We start from the raw sequence: 16,265 nt of genomic DNA on the forward strand, positions 1-16,265 counted from the left end.
GAAGCAAGAAAGAAGAATGAGAGATTATTGTTTTCGTCTAAGGACAGGAATTATTTATCTGGTGGTGTTTTATATAAAAGACATATGTTAAATTCTCTCCAAGTTGCATTTATGGAGTTTCTGAATCATCTTGTTTAGATATATTAAAATAAATGAAAAATAAATCACCAATCCCTACTGCATTCCTAAAGACACATAGAAAATGGTTTCAGAAATGTCACAAATTTATTGTAATGTACAGCAGCGTCTAATTTGAGTAGCACTTAATATGTAGGGCATGAGGATAAAAGCCACATCATTTTCCATCCTTCATTACATTAGCCTGAGGTTTTCCATTTAAGAGTTTTTTCCCCTTTAATTGTAGATTAATAAAATATAGTGACCCAGGGGCCTAAGAGGGAAATTTCCTATCTCAACCACATTTTTCTTATGGTAAGTGACTTGTATATTTCATTCTAAATTAACATATGCTCATGAAATGAACGCCAATGGCCTAACAATGTTTAACTTACTTTCCCCACCAAAAATTAGGCCCATCCAGATTCTTAAGGGCGATTCTATTAAATACACCTTCCAAGTCTATGTAACAGTCGTCATCCGTCTTTAGCAACAGATCAAAGCTGGTTGTTTCCACAGTCCTGTTGGCGAAAGGGGGGATACGAAAGTCAGGGCGTCCATACGAGGAAACAGAGCAACACCAATGTGGTGACACTGCTAACATCTTAATGAAAACTGGCCCTGTACTGTCTGTATGCTTGGCCAGCTTTTATCCATCCAGTATCGGGAGCATCTGCTCTAGAGCATCGCCGCTGCCAGCTACAATCCTCACTTCATATTAACAAAGGGGTATAACAGAGAGGTGCCACGCCAATTTTAAAAGGTATAAAGGAAGAAGAAAGAATACAATGAAAAAAAGATCTGGCTTAAGTAGAATATATAATCAAACAAACGCTTCTCAGGCCTTGCCCAGGTCAGGCCAGCATACCTATTAATAAGCATCTGAACCTTGCCCCTTGTGTTCTTAATGAGAGGGCCACGCAGACGAGGGGACAGATGCCATACCTGGCCTCTCACACAGAACGCCGTCGTACAACAGAATGTGTTCCATGCTGCTACTGACAGTACACTCAGGTATTTTACAGTGTTTAAAAAGCTGAGTTATAACACTGAAGTACATTTTCCCTTGGAAACGATTTCCAGTAATTCAGCTATTACAAATGACCTTCTGGAAGGCACAAGAGGGTGATTTCATTTACCTAGACATTAAAAAAATATATAATGGCAACTAGAAAAAACATTGACTCTTTGATGTCACACTGCCAATCCCTGTACCTCTTTTACCCAGAGTCTTGCGAGGGAACCAGTCAGAAGACAGAAATTTGAATTAAAGAAATCTGGAGAAAGTTTCATTAGGCCACAGAATGGTGAATTTAACAATGGGTCCACAACAAAAAGCATAACCCTACGTTTCTAAAGTTCATTTCTAGTTAATAGCATAGGCCACACATAATATTTGCTAATTAGAAATAAACTTTGGTGATAAAGGACACTGAGGTCACTGATGGATCACCTGAATAAAGATGAATGAAAAATAAAGATGTCATTTACGATGTGGAGGGTAGATGGGGGGATGGGCTACTAGGAAGCGGGTCCGGACGTACAGCCTGTCAGAAGGTCACCGCAGCGTTCCAGGTGCACATGATGGCCCAGAACAGACAGTGGCAGAGAGACTACGGAGAGAGGCCAAGATCACAGGGATACGCAAGTAGTAGAAGAGACAAAACTTAAACTGGAGGTAGTAATTAGACCAAATTGAACTTCCACAACTGGGAGTCAGCTCCCTATAGAAAGCCCTAGAACTCAGCAGTCCTGATCTCCCACTGCCTGGACCCCCATTCCCACTCCACCTCTTTACAGCCTCGCCCTTGCCTTGGCCAACCCGTAACAGGAATCCCATTGGGGACCTTGAGCTAAAAGAAGGCTCTTTCTCTTACTACAGCTGTCAAACTTAATCCTGGTATTCTAGGCATACCCACATTTCCAGCTCACATTTATATCTGACCTCTACCCACAAGATGACTCCAGAATTACACTGACTTGCCCCAGCTATGAAACTACCACCCATAAATTCAACTGTCTACCCCTCAGGACCAGGGAACTATATCCATAAAGGACTTGATGATTTCCCATTCTGCTCAGGGCAAAACAGAGAAGAAAAGAAGGGACAGACTCTGGGGCTCACCAAGCAACAAGTTCCCTGATAGAGTTTTAAAAAAGAAAAAGACAAAGACGTGAACATACTTTATGGGTTTGGTCTAGACAGAAAGAGAGAGAGAGAAGGTTTCAGTTCTACAGTCAGGGTAGACAGTATCAGGGGGCTCACAGCAAGTTATGGGACCCTAGAGTAACTTAATAATATTAACAACTACATGTATTCAATTAAGAAGAGTCACTGTTATAGCATATTATTATTGGTGGTGTTATTATAATAAAAGTAGGAGTTACAACCAAGATCCAGGAAGTACTGGAGGGTCTGGGAAGTTAACAATACGGTAGACTATAAGGGTTGCTGAATTTCGTCTTATTAAAGCTTCTGGAATTAGGGCAGATAGCTCTTAAATGGGTTGGAGGAGAGAACGGAAATATAATGTGGATGTTCAGCTGAATGGAATTCAGATCAGGAACCTGGGTGTAAATGGGGGATATAGGTGGGTGGGTATGAAAATGCCTGAAGATAGGCCATTTTCAAACTCACTGATTTTCACCTAATGTTGGCTCAAGACAACTATGCCAGTAGGAATGACTCAAAGTGAATCAACTTTTGCCTTGTTTGTTTTTGATACATTAATAGTGTTCACATTATGTATCAGCTCATCGAAATAGTAAAGCGGCAGCATTTTAGAAGATCAGTCCTCACAAAGAACCAGGATACAATAGATCACATCCCAGGTGCACAGTGCTCTTAGGTTTCTGTGTTTTTTAAAAAATCTCAGTGATTTGATGTTGATAAATTGTTTCTACATCAAAAGAAAAATAAAACAATACCTACCCAACATTTTTATAACCTACCATTTATAGAAGTTCAATAATTTTGCAGGAACGTTTCGGTAAGTGTCAACAACATCCACAAACACAATATCATCATAGAGGCTGCTTTCCTCCTCCAGTAAGGCATCCTCCTCGTGGAGATTACTTATATGATCAAGAAGTCTTCGAGGGCGAGAATGAAGATTTTTTAAGAGAGCATCACCTTCTAAGAAGGAAAAGAGAGCTGAAGGAAAAGGCTATTGCAAACTTAAGAGCCAGAACTTGTAACGTTATTGCATTAACCCTCCTCCCAAGGTAACCTAACAACACAGTTAGGAACTCTGAAGTAGGGAAATGTGAACGCCCACACATTGCTGGTGGGAGAATAAAGGGCTACACTCACTGTGGGGAGCAACTCAGCAATACCTAGTTAGGCTGAAGATGTGTGCACTGTTTGACTCGCCAAGTCCACTTGTAGATATATCCCCAGAGACACTATTTTACACACTCACAAGGGTATTTATGGCAGCATTGTGACAGTGAAAAAATGGAACCAGCCTAAATACCCACCAATAGGAGAATGGTTAAACTGTGGTATGTTCACATAATGGAATACAGCAGTTAAAAAAATTAACCTGCATAGCAGCACTATTTACAACAGCCAAGACGTGGAAACGACCTAAATGTCCATCAACAGATGAATGGATAAAGATGGGGGGGTGTATACACGTATACACACACACACACACACAGGAATATTAGCCATAAAAAAGAATGAAATGCCATTTGCAGCAACATGGATGGAACTAGAGATTATCATATTAAGTAAATCAGAAAGAGACAAATATCATATGATATCACTTATATGTGGAATCTAAAATATGACACAAATGAACTCATCTACAGAACGGAAACAGATTCACAGACACAGAACAAACAGACTTGTGGTTGCCAGGGCTGGCGGGGTGGGGAAGAGCGGATGGATTGAGAGTTTGGGATTAGCAGACGTGAACTATTATCTATAGGATGGATAAATAACAAGGTCCTACTGTAGCGCACAGGGAACTATATTCAGTATCCTGTGATGAACCATTATGGAAAGGAATGGGAAAAAGAATGTGTGTGTGTGTATATATATATATATAACTGAATTGGTTTGCTGTACAGCAGAAAGTAACAACATTGTAAATCAACTATACTTCAGTAAAATAAATTTAAAAAAAATTAACCTGATCTTGGATGTTGAGAGGAATGGCACTAAAAAATAATGCTGAGAAAAAGTATCTTGCCAATTGATATATACAATGTGATACCACAGGTATAAATTATAAAATACTTTAATCAAAACTGTATGTTATTAAAAGTTGTATACACATGCATGTAGTAGAAAATAGAAAAATAAGAATGGGAAGGGTACACATGAGTTTCAGGACAGTGGTCTCCTGTCCAAGGGGAAGGGAGAGGAACGGGGTAGGAAGTACTGGGAGAGAAGAGGCTTCAACTGTATCTATAATGCCTTATTTCTCTGAAAACAAAGAAAGGAAGCAAATGTGACAAAATACAAACATCTGTTAATTCTGAGCAACAAGTACATGGGTGTTTCTTATAGCACTATTTTTGGTTTATGATATTTTATAATAAAACTTATGACCAATGTGCTTAAAAGACATTTTAATTACCACCTTACAAGCTAATGGATCGTTTGTCACATCTGTGCAGGACTGTCCTCAAATAAGGCAGCAATCCTATCACTAGCGCAGGATTTTCTCAGCTGTCTCAAATTAGAAAATTTCTGAAAACTAAACAAGTGAGTGGCTGAGGGGTCGGGGAGAGAAACCGAGACGTAATCCAGCCCTCCCCTCTGTGACTGCAAACAACAAGACTGGGCATGGGGGCTGAGGGCCTGTGTCTGATTTCTACCTCTGCCACTGTTGGTGAGGTAATGGACGAGTCACACGTTTCTGGGCCTCAGCATTCTCATCTGTAAAAGGAGGAGCTGGACTACGTCTGTGGTTCTCAGGATTGCTTACCGAAATACAGATTCCTAGGCCCCAAGCCTAAAAATCCAGCAGGTCTTGGGTAGAGCCCAGGAATCTGTATTTCTAACCTGTGACTTCCTGTAACTTTGATGCAGGTGGACCACAAACAACCCTTTGAAAAACACAGGCCTAAATAACCTCGGGTCCCTTTCAACTTTTACACTCTCCTCTAACGTCCTTTCACTTTAACGATAAGGATAAATATACACGATTTAACACTTGAACGAAAGTGAAAGTGTTATAAAATTGCAGCAATAGGAATGGATGATAACAAGATACGAGCAGAAATACAGGCTTTTTCATTAACAAATTGTACGTGTTGGTTTATTCTGCATATATCTGAAAAACACGAGTTAAGTAATAAAGTAATAGATCTGTGTGCGTGTTGGGTTTTTTTTGGCTGCGATGGGTCTTTGTTGCTGCACATGGACTTTCTCTAGTTGCGGCGAGCGGGGGCTACTCTTTGTTGCAGTGCGTGGGCTTCTCACTGTGGTGGCCTCTCTTGTTGCAGAGCACGGGCTCTAGGCGCGTGGGCTTCAGTACCTGTGGTACGTGGGCTCAGTAGTTGTGGCTCATGGGCTGTAGAGCGCAGGCTCACTAGTTGTGGCGCACGGGCTTAGTTGCTCTGCAGCATGTGGGATCTTCCCGGACCAGGACTCGAACCCATGTCCCCTCTGCTGGCAGGCGAATTCTTAACCACTGCACCACCAGGGAAGTCCCTCTGTGTGTGTTTTAAATCTGATCATCTGTCTAGGTGCCATTTACAAGAATCATGTGGTTTATGGCCTCTCAAACTTTGGAGGCATCAAACCCATCTAGGGAGCTTATTAAAATACAGGTATCTGAGCTCCAATCCTGAAGATTTTTAACTCTGTAGGCTTGAGGTAGGGCCCAGCCAGAGATGCTAATGCCCAACAAAATTTGAGAATTTGTGTACCATGTGACTCTTCTGAATAGCACGTAGACCCTCAGATTCTAAAAAACTGTAGTCAGATTTTCAGATATATCCAGTACAGGAGAAGAAAAATCTATTCATTTAATTCCTTTAGCCTAACACTTGAGTTATTTCTCTCGTTTGAAAGGAGTTTTCCTCACCCAGACCTTAATCCTTTAGCCTCAGTGAGAGAAAACTTAAGACAAACAGTTGTTTAGGGTACAGTAGTTGCTCCTTGTAGAACAGTTTAGTGCCAGAGTCTCAAGGGCCCCTCAAGTTTTTAAAGGCTCTTGATGGTACATACATGAGTTAACTGGCGAAAGAAAGGAAGTCGCTAGAAATGAAGTCAGATGGTGTGTAACATCTGTACCCGGCCCCCCAGTGTGAGCTGTTTTACGAAACTGGCCTGACCTCCCGATCTGAGTCCTCCCCAGGGCTGAGCCATTAGCCCCTGTGAGCTGAGTCCATACCTTCCCTAGCAGAGTGGTCTCACAGTTTTATGAAAAATCTCTGGACTAAAATTAAGGATCCATAAATTTTAAATCTCTATTTTTAATGGCAGGTTTGTGGGTAAAACCTGTACCTATTCCAGCCTACCCTTAGGGGTGATGTTAGAAATACTTCTATGAGGAAATACTGTATAAATAAAGATGCTAGAAATTGAAAAAAGCCACAGCCCATTCACATCTTCAGACTACCTGTAGTGGCCTCAAACAGAGGGTCTGCCCCATCCTCAACCCTGCACTATTAAAATAGGGAGACCCCTGAAGACCTGCCTCTCAGAATACGGCCTCTGCTTTCCCCAAGTCACTGTGTGCCTTCAGGGAAGCTGTGTCCCAATTCTTTTATAGGAATCCATGATCTGCAGAGCTTTGAGAAGCCAGATGGTGCACTACTAGGCACCTTTGTTCCGTAGGTGGTGATCAGAACACGTGACCAAGAGCAACCGCATCAACAGTAGCTTTTCTTAGAGATCACTGATCCAGGAATTCATTGATGTGGATGTTTTCAGGAGCGTCACTCAAGAAAACAAACAGCCACTTCTTTTTGGGGTGGTGGAGAGGGCTGCAGAGCTCTGAATACACTGAAAGCCATTGAATCAAATACTTTAAAAGGGTAAAGTATATGGTATGTGAATTATGTAGCAATAGAGCTACTATTTTTAATGACCAAAAAAAAAGAAAAGATTACCTTTGATGTCAAAAGTATGAAGATGAGGTAGGCGAGATTCAGTATGTTTTTCAACTTTTAACCAGTTGACTTACCCTGAATAGTATAAATAAAGCCACCTGCAACTCCCTCCACACCTTCCATGAATTCATGAGGCAAGGCACCCTCCCCAGCCTGAAAGAAACCAGAATAGAAGTGCTTGGTGTTTTATTACTAAGAACACATTTCTTATATTTGAAAACTGATTTGGCACAATTCATAATGTGACGCCACAGCACATAAATCCATCTAAGATGCTGATGCACTAGACTTACGCTGTCAGGATGACATCAGCATTCTAGTTTTGTCGTCTAGTCCAAGATCAGGTACACACAGTAATCTACGGATTAGTGTTGAGAATTCCAGCCTACACAGAATCACGTATTCTTGAACTTGCTACCAACACTATTACCAAGACCAATTTTCTTTTACATCCGAACTCCACCACTTAAAAAAAATTATAACCACCTCTGATTTCGTGGAGATTGAAAATGCCCATGAGTTCAAATACACCCAAGCACATTTCAAAGTGACAGCTACCACGCAGAGACAAGCCCTCTAAGCACACAGTTCAGCCCGAGCCGTACTGATGACTGATGCTGAAGGTGCCCACTGCACCAACAGCCAACAACAGCCCCCTCTACCGCTAAGGTGTGGGGCATCTTTGGTTATTACGAGATTTACCTCTTTTACCTCACAGGTTACCCCAGGCCCTTACTCAAATTGAGGGGCCTCACCTCTATGTGTTCCACCCCAACTTAACACCCTACCAGCGATCCAGCTGCTGCGGGCTGGATGGGATTGTCACAGCCACGCCTCAGCATGTTTACAGCGTTTCTTCTTGACGGGTGGTCAAGAGGGCTTACTGCCTGGGTAGTCCTCTTTGGACAGATCCTTCTAGCAGAGCTGTCCCTGTACAAAGCAGTGTTTTAATAAGGCCAGTAGAGAGACAGTGTTCTGCAGTGGTTGTGGGAAAATTGCCATTCAATTCAGAATATGGTTTGTAGCTGAATGTGGAGGAAATCTCTAAAGGTGAGCGCTACAGATTCCAACCTTGTACGTCTACAAAAGATTGCACACTCTTTTTTTAATTGTACAATCTATACTGTTTTGGCTTGTTTACTTAACAGTACTTTATGTTTATTAACTTCTGTCTGAAAGGTCACAGCTTGGCTTTTATTTTGTCTTTAAACTTTTTCCGACATGATTACTTGCTGGCAAGGCAGCGAGACTTAGGAAAACTTCCAGCTCTACATGGGTTTCTTAGAATAGGCTACTAAGTTATCGGACTTTTTTTTAGGTTAGCTGAGTGTTTAAGCCATCACTGCCCTCCGCAACCATATTCACTCCCAGAGCAGATCACTTGAGTCTTTACATTTAAATCTAGCCCTCAATTCAGAAGTAAACTGATTTCCTTTTGTGCAACCAACTGAGCAGTATAGAATTCTGGCATGTTTTGGATATTTTTAAGTTTCATACACAGAAAAGGAGGCAAGATATTAAAGGCACTTGCTTTGAAAATAAGGAAAGAAAAAAAACTATAAATCCGTAAAACACTGTGTCTTAAATAAAGGACTTTTCATAACCAAGAATGAAATCTGATACATGGCCTACAAGGCTAAGGTTGTAATTACACATGAATTTGTGGGGTCTGTCTGTCTAGTGTCTTTTCCCTTCACTGGACTATAAATTCCACTGTGGGCCAGTAATGGGCCTGTTTTGCCCATGACTGTGCCTGGCTCACAGTGTGCAGTAGATGTTTTCTGAACGTGTAATAACAAACCACATGATTTTCATTTCAAATTCAGGTATTAATTTATGTGAATTAGGTTAATATTTAATGGAATGTACTAAGCTTGTGACCTTAAATGCCAGGTGCTTTCCTAATTAGATTAGAGCATCAAGGAGAACAATTCTGTCTGACATCAGCACATATACCACTTGTTTACTTAAAGTTCACCATTTTAAGTTTGCCTACACCTTCTTTTTCATCCTACACTTTGAGAAATTTCTTGTCAAACTGTTTCAAATTTTAAAAAAATTTGGCAAATGAAAACAAAGTCACAAATCCCAACATAAACGAAAGTGAATACTCAACCTTACTTTCTAATACTTTTATCTATAGTATTGTAACTGACATCATACTATCAAGGTGAGATAGTGAATATTCTGAATACTATAGAGTAAGTGAACTTAGAAGAACATTAACAAAAACTATGAAGAAATAAAACATCGCACTCTGTACAATGCACTAGACTTAAGGCAAAACTATATATTTACTAAGGTTGAAGTTACAAAATCATACAACATTTGAGTTTTTCATCTTTACTATGTGGTGCCTCAACATTTTCTAGTGTATATGTTCTAAAATACATAAGATTCATTGTTCCATATGAGTTGATGTAAAAATAAACTTAAAAACACTTTTACATATTAAAAAATGCTAAGGTGTGCTAAACAACCTTTAAAAATGAATGACTTACTGTGATGACTCTGAGAACTCCTCCCCCATCATTGACTGTCACTTTGTGGAGATTCCTTGACACAAGGCCTTGGAGGTCTTGGCTCTCCCACACGATTGTACCTTCAAAGCTCTTTTGTGGAAAGATGAACAGTGAGTCGGTTTCTTTATTGCTGTCATTTAGATTTTAAGTAAGTTTCTAGAGAAGAGTTTATTTTTTCTAAGACACATTGGTTAAAACTTTTACTGCGCGCTAAGACGCCAATGCTAACATTTTGGTGTATATCTTAGAGCACGTCTAAAACAATAGTTACAAAGACCTTATAGACAGTTTTACATGCTGCTGTCATTTCCCATTGCATCAAAGGCATTTCCTTATGCGACTGCCGCTGTTACAACTGCTCTTTTTCAAGTACTTGTAGCCATACTGCTGAGTGAATGCATCCTGATTCACTCAGACATCTCCCTACCGTTGGACATCTGGATACTACCAAATAGCTACTAAAATAATGTGAGGCGTGTTTTGGTGTAAATGTTTATTTTTCCCCAATACTTTGTTTTTTATTTAAAATAAATTCCGAGAGGTGAAATTACTGGGACAGGAATAGAGATACTTTGGATTTTGGTACCCACTGCCAAACTGCTTTTCAAAAACAAATTCTACCTGTAGGGTCATTAGCAATTTATAAGAATACCAGTTGCATTGTCCTCTTCCCAGTATGGGATATTAGTAAAAGAAGTTAAGCTAATTTAGTAGATTTAAAGAAACGGTTCCTCATTTAATTGGTGTTTCTTTTGATTTCTAATGATGTTTATGAATTGTAGTCTCCTCTGGGAATTGCCTTGTCATGCTTCTTTGCCATTTAGCTACTGAGTTATATTTTTCTTATTAATCTGTGTAAGCTTTAATAAATTAATACTGTATATTTTATATACTAAGAATGTTCTTTCAGAATTATTTTATTTTTAAACATCTTTATTGGAGTATAATTGCTTTACAATGGTGTGTTAGTTTCTGCTTTATAACAAAGTGAATTAGCTATACATATATATATGTATCACCCTATCTCCTCCCTCTTGCGTCTCCCTCCCACCCTCCCTATCCCACCCTCTAGGTGGACACAAAGCACCGAGCTGATCTCCCTGTGCTATGCGGCTCCTTCCCACGAGCTATTTATTTTACATTTGTTAGTATATATAAGTCCATGCCACTCTCTCACTTCGTCCCAGCTTACCCTTCCCCCTCCCTGTGTCCTCAAGTCCATTCTCTACGTCTGCATCTTTATTCCTGTCCTGCCCCTAGGTCCTTCAGAACTTTTTTTTTTTTTAGATTCTCTATATATATATAGTTAGCATACAGTATTTGTTTTTCTCTTTCTTACTTACTTCACTCTGTATGACAGATCCTAGGTCCATCCACCTCACTAAAAATAACTCAATTTTGTTTCTTTTTATGGCTGAGTAATATTCCATTATATATATGTGCCACATCTTCTTTATCCATTCACAAATAAATGGAAAGATATTCCATGATCATAGATTGGAAGAATTAAAACTTGTTAAAATGTCCATATTACACAAAGCAATCTACAGATTCAGTGCAATCCCTATCAAAATACCAATGGCATTTCTTACAGAAATAGAACAAACAATCCTAAAATTTGTATAGAATCAAAGATCCCAAATAGCCAAAGCAACCTAGAGAGAGAAGAACAAAGTAGGAAGCATCATGCTTCCTGATTTCAAACTATATTACAAAGCTACAGTAATCAAAACAATATGGTGTTGGCAAAAAAACATACACATAGATCAGTGGAACAGAATAGAGCCCCGACATAAACCCACGCATATGTGGTCAATTAATTCACAACAAAGGGGCCAAGAATATACAACAGGGAAAGGACAGTCTCTTCCACAAATGGTGTTGGGAAAACTGGACAGCCACGTGCTTAACATGAACGAAACTGGACCACTAACTTATGCCATACACAAAAATCAACTCAAATGTGTTAAAAAAAACTTGAACATAAGACCTGACACCAGGAAACTCCTGTAAGAAAACATAAGCAGTAAGCTACTTGACATCCGTCTCGGGGTATGATTTTTTGGATTTGATACCAAAAGCAAAGGCAACAAAAATAAACAAGTAGTACTATAGCAAACTAAAAAGCTCTGCACAGCAGGGGAAACTAGCAACAAAAGGAAAAGGCAACCTACTGAAAGGGAGAAAATATTTGCAAAATCATGTATCTGATAAAGAGTTAATATCCAAAATATATAAAGAACTCAAACAACTCAATAACAAAAAGCCAAAGAAGCCAGTTTTAAAAAATGGGCAGAGTATCTGAATAGACATTTCCCTAAAGAAGACATACGGGTGGTGAACAGGTACATGCAAAGATGCTCAACATCACTAATCATAAGGGAAATGCAAATCAAAACCACAATGAGATATCGCCTCATATATGTTAGAACAGCTAGTACTGAAAAAAAGAAATAACAAATGTTGGCAAGGATGTGTAGAAAACGGAACCCTTGTGCACTGTTGATGAGAATGTAAACTGAGGCAGCCACTACAGAAAAACGTTTGGAGGTTCCTCAAAAAATTAAAAATAGAACTAGCATATGATCCAGCAATTCCACTTCTGGGTACTCATCCAAAGGAAATGAAAACACTAACTCGAAAAGATATATGCACCCCCATGCTCCCTGCAGCATTATTTACAATAGCCAAGACATGTAAGCAACCTAAGTGTTCGTCAGTGAATGAATGGATAAAGAAAATATGGTATCTATATACAATGGAATATTACTAGCCATTAAAAAGAATGAAATCTTGCCATTTGTGACAACACGAATGAACCCCAAGGGCATTACACTAAATGAAATAAGTCAGACAGAAAAAGACAAATACCATAAGGATCTCACTTATCTAAAATAAACAAAAAGAACTGAATTCATAGATACAGAGAACAGATGGGTGGTTGCTAGAGGTGGGTGGTGGGAGGTGGCTAAAACGAGTGAAGGTGATCGAAAGGTGCAAACTTCTGCTTACAAAAAAATAAGTCTTGGGGATGTAATGTACAGCCTGGTGACTATAGTTAATAATACTGTATTGTATATTTGAAAGTTGCTAAGAGTAGATTTTTCTTTTTTAATAAATTTATTTATTTATATATATATTTTTGGCTGCATTGGGTCTTCATTGCTGCACGTGGGCTTTCTCTAGTTGTGGCGAGCTGGGGCTACTCTTTGCGGTGCACAGGCTTCTCATTGCAGTGGCTTCTCTTGTTGCGGAGCATGGGCTCTAGGCGCGCGCACTTCAGTAGTTGTGGCACGTGGGCTTCAGTAGTTGTGGCATGTAGGATCAGTAGTTGTGGCTCGCGGGCTCAGCTGCTCCGCGGCATGTGGGATCTTCCCGGACCAGGGCTCGAACCCATGTCCCTGCACTGGCAGGCGGATTCTTAACCACTGCGCCATCAGGGAAGCCCCTAAGAGAGATCTTAAAAAGTTCTCATCATAAGAAAAATTTGTAACTATGTCTGGTGATGGATATTAACTAGACTTGTGTTGATCATTTTGCAACAAATACATACACTGAATCATTTTATTGTATACCTGAAGCTAATATAATGTTGTATGTCAATTATATCTCAAATAAATAAATAAATAAATTTAAAGAAACTGCCCTCTGAGTTGAACTAATTAAATTCTTCAAGTAAAAGAAACAATGTTTCCAATAACTGGGAAGAGCTCTAAGGTTGAAGCTTAATTAGTAAAAATCAATACCTTAAAACACTATAGGAAAGCTGGTCTAAGAGAGAATTTTGGCAACAAGTAGCAATGTCTAAGGGGAGATAGAATAATTGGAAGATATAAAGCACTCTGGTCACATCCTACCTGAATGAGGCAGCTCTCAGAAACACCCACCACCTCCCATTGCTGTAATCAAATTCAATGCCCGAACCAAGTACGGTTCAGATTGTTTTTTAGGTGCCTTGTCATATCAGGAAGGAGGTTCCTAGCTGGTGGCCACAAGAATTCAAACCACTCTAATGAGCTAACACCCATCAAACATGAATCAATAGACATTCTGGTTTATACACTCCACAAGGGCAGCATTAGGACCCAAAAGCTAAGTCCTAGACCCTCGACTGTGTGAGGCTGGTTTGGGTTAATCATGTGTCTTTCTCCTGGCAACAACGACCTCTTCCCCTTGGGATACTTTACTTTCTTCTAAAACTTTAATAGTGATAAAGTTTGGAAGGACTGATACCAAATAAGTTTCAGAGAAAGAAATGATAGGACGTAATGAGTGCTTGGATATGAGAATTGAGGATTAAAGCCCACGCTTCTGGTTTGGGTGCCTGAGAAAAAGGAGATACTATGACCCAAGACTGAAAATACCAGAGGAGATGAGAATGGGTGGGCTGGAGATGCTATCACCATAGAACGCCCAGGGGACATCCCAAGTGGAGGAGTTCAGTAGGTGGCTGAAGTGTGTATGGGGTTCATAAGAAATCTGGGCTGCAGTAAACAGGTGGTAATAGATGAAACTGTCTAGGAAGAATGAGTAAAATAAACAGAAGGCTGGGTATCAGATCCTAATGATTAACGTTTAAGGGGAAAACGAAAGAGGAGATAATGAAGTTATGTACTGGGAAGAAGGACTGGGCCAGATTAAGCTGAACCAGAAGAATGCATATCATATAAGCTAAGAGAAAACCGCAGTCAACTAGGGTAAGGACTCCAGGTAAGTGTCCCCTGGAGGTGGCAGTTAGGTCACTGGGAATCTTTGCAATTATAGTTCCAAACGAACCATACCAAAGTAAAAGCTATAGTGACCTCAGAAAAGCTTCATCTTGAAACTACAAATCTGGCAAATATGATGACAAATCAAGTAATTCTCTGTCCAGTCCAGTCAACTGACCCTTGGCACCTGTACTCTGCCCGGCACCCAACTCCATTTTGTTTGACTGGGTTGTGATATAACATCAACAATGTTGACTAAACTGAGTAATTACCAGAAAAACTCATTGGCCCAAAAAGTGATCCTGCTTTTTTATTCACTCAACTGATAACCAGCTGTTTTTGTTATGAGAGGAGGGAGGGGTTCTACCTTCTCCACCTCCCCTGCAGCTGCTCCATGGCACAGTTAAATTTCTATTCCCCACTTCTCTCCCATGCCTACTTTCTACTCTCATACAGAGTAATCACAAAGCCAGGAATCTCTGCGGATGCGAAACAGCTTCTTTATGGCAACTCCCTGCTAAAATCATAAAACCAAAGGAAAAGGTAGGAAAGAACAGCACGGTGTAGGCTGGAAAAATGAGCTCTCATCAGTCCTCTCACCCATAACGTAAGTGAGCTATGTGCAACCTGTGCTGTCCACTCTTCTGTGTCCTATTTCTAACTCGTCATCCAAACCAACAGAGTAGCTTAAACATACACAGTACTTTTGTACCTGTAACTGTTAACGATTTCTTGTGGATTGGAGAAATGACTACCTCTAAAGAATTTCAACTTTCATAAAAAATAAGTATATAAGTACCCATGATACTAACAATACTGTCTCTAGTGACTCGTGTTGAATGAAAATAGTCTTTTTATTGAAATTAGTTTCAGGTTTCAGGTGCACTAAGAGAAATATGAAATTAGAGAAATAAATATTTTAAAAGAAACACACAGCAGTCTCCATTTAAATTTGTGACCCCCAGTGAGATTTATGCTTTAGTGAGTCACACGACGAAAACAGTGCAAGAGCCCTGCTTAGCTGACAAGCCATACTGCTGACGTTACTCTAGCCGACTGTGAAGTGTGGAAGGAATAAGATGATGAACAAATCAACCACTTCTCCCTCGCAACTGGGATCAACGATCTGTTCTTCGGGCATACTCTGCTGATGGTAGGCAGGCAGGCAAACCCATCCATCACTATCATGTTTTCTGTGCAAATAAGCCCAATTAGGCTTGAGGCAGCAAAAATGAGTATCTATATAAAATTAAACAGGTTTTCAACAAAAATAGGATTTTGTGTAAAAGGAAAGAATATGTTATCTTTAAAAGTTTTTTTTCTTTTAATAAAAGCTAATATATATTTATTTCAGAACATTTAGAAAATAGATACACAGAGAGAAGAAAATAAAAATCATCCATAATCCTACTCCCCCAGATGCGGACACTATTAAATAACTGCGTTTATAGAAGGAAAAAACGTTATTCAGATGTAATGAAAAACCAAAAGCTAGTTTAGCTTAAAGCATCAAGGGAAATAAAGATCACAAGGCTTTAGCCAGTAGAAGTCTTAATAACTGAAACGGCCACTACCTGACTTGGCTGAGTCCTTTCCGTCCTGAGTACCTACTGCCATATATACCATCCTGAACACTGGCAAGGAAGGCAGCTCCTTGCCCCAACCTAATTTTTATTCTGAAAAGCTTCAAACCTACAGAAGTTGAAATTACCACCCAAATCCCCTAGACTCACCAACTGTTAACATTTGGCAACATGTGCCTTTTTTTTTAACTTTTTGGCCGCGCCACACAACAGGCGGGATCTTAGATCCCTGACCAGGGATCAAACCTGCACCCCCTGCA

General features: G+C 39.8%; 1 protein-coding gene across 1 annotated transcript in view; it reads right to left on the reverse strand.

Annotated features, from left to right (window-relative positions):
• The window catches only part of B3GALNT2 (beta-1,3-N-acetylgalactosaminyltransferase 2), a 58,091-nt gene that overhangs the window by 4,909 nt on the left and 36,917 nt on the right, over positions 1-16,265 (reverse strand). The window contains exons 7-10 of the mRNA XM_082673921.1: positions 9,693-9,803; positions 7,266-7,344; positions 3,070-3,253; positions 513-638 (exon numbers count right to left, since the gene is read on the reverse strand). Coding sequence (XP_082530047.1) covers positions 513-638; positions 3,070-3,253; positions 7,266-7,344; positions 9,693-9,803 — 500 coding nt within the window. The remainder of the gene's footprint in view (positions 1-512; positions 639-3,069; positions 3,254-7,265; positions 7,345-9,692; positions 9,804-16,265) is intronic.

Source organism: Grampus griseus, assembly GCF_964374135.1.
Source record: "Grampus griseus genome assembly, chromosome: 16".
NCBI lineage: Eukaryota > Metazoa > Chordata > Mammalia > Artiodactyla > Delphinidae > Grampus > Grampus griseus.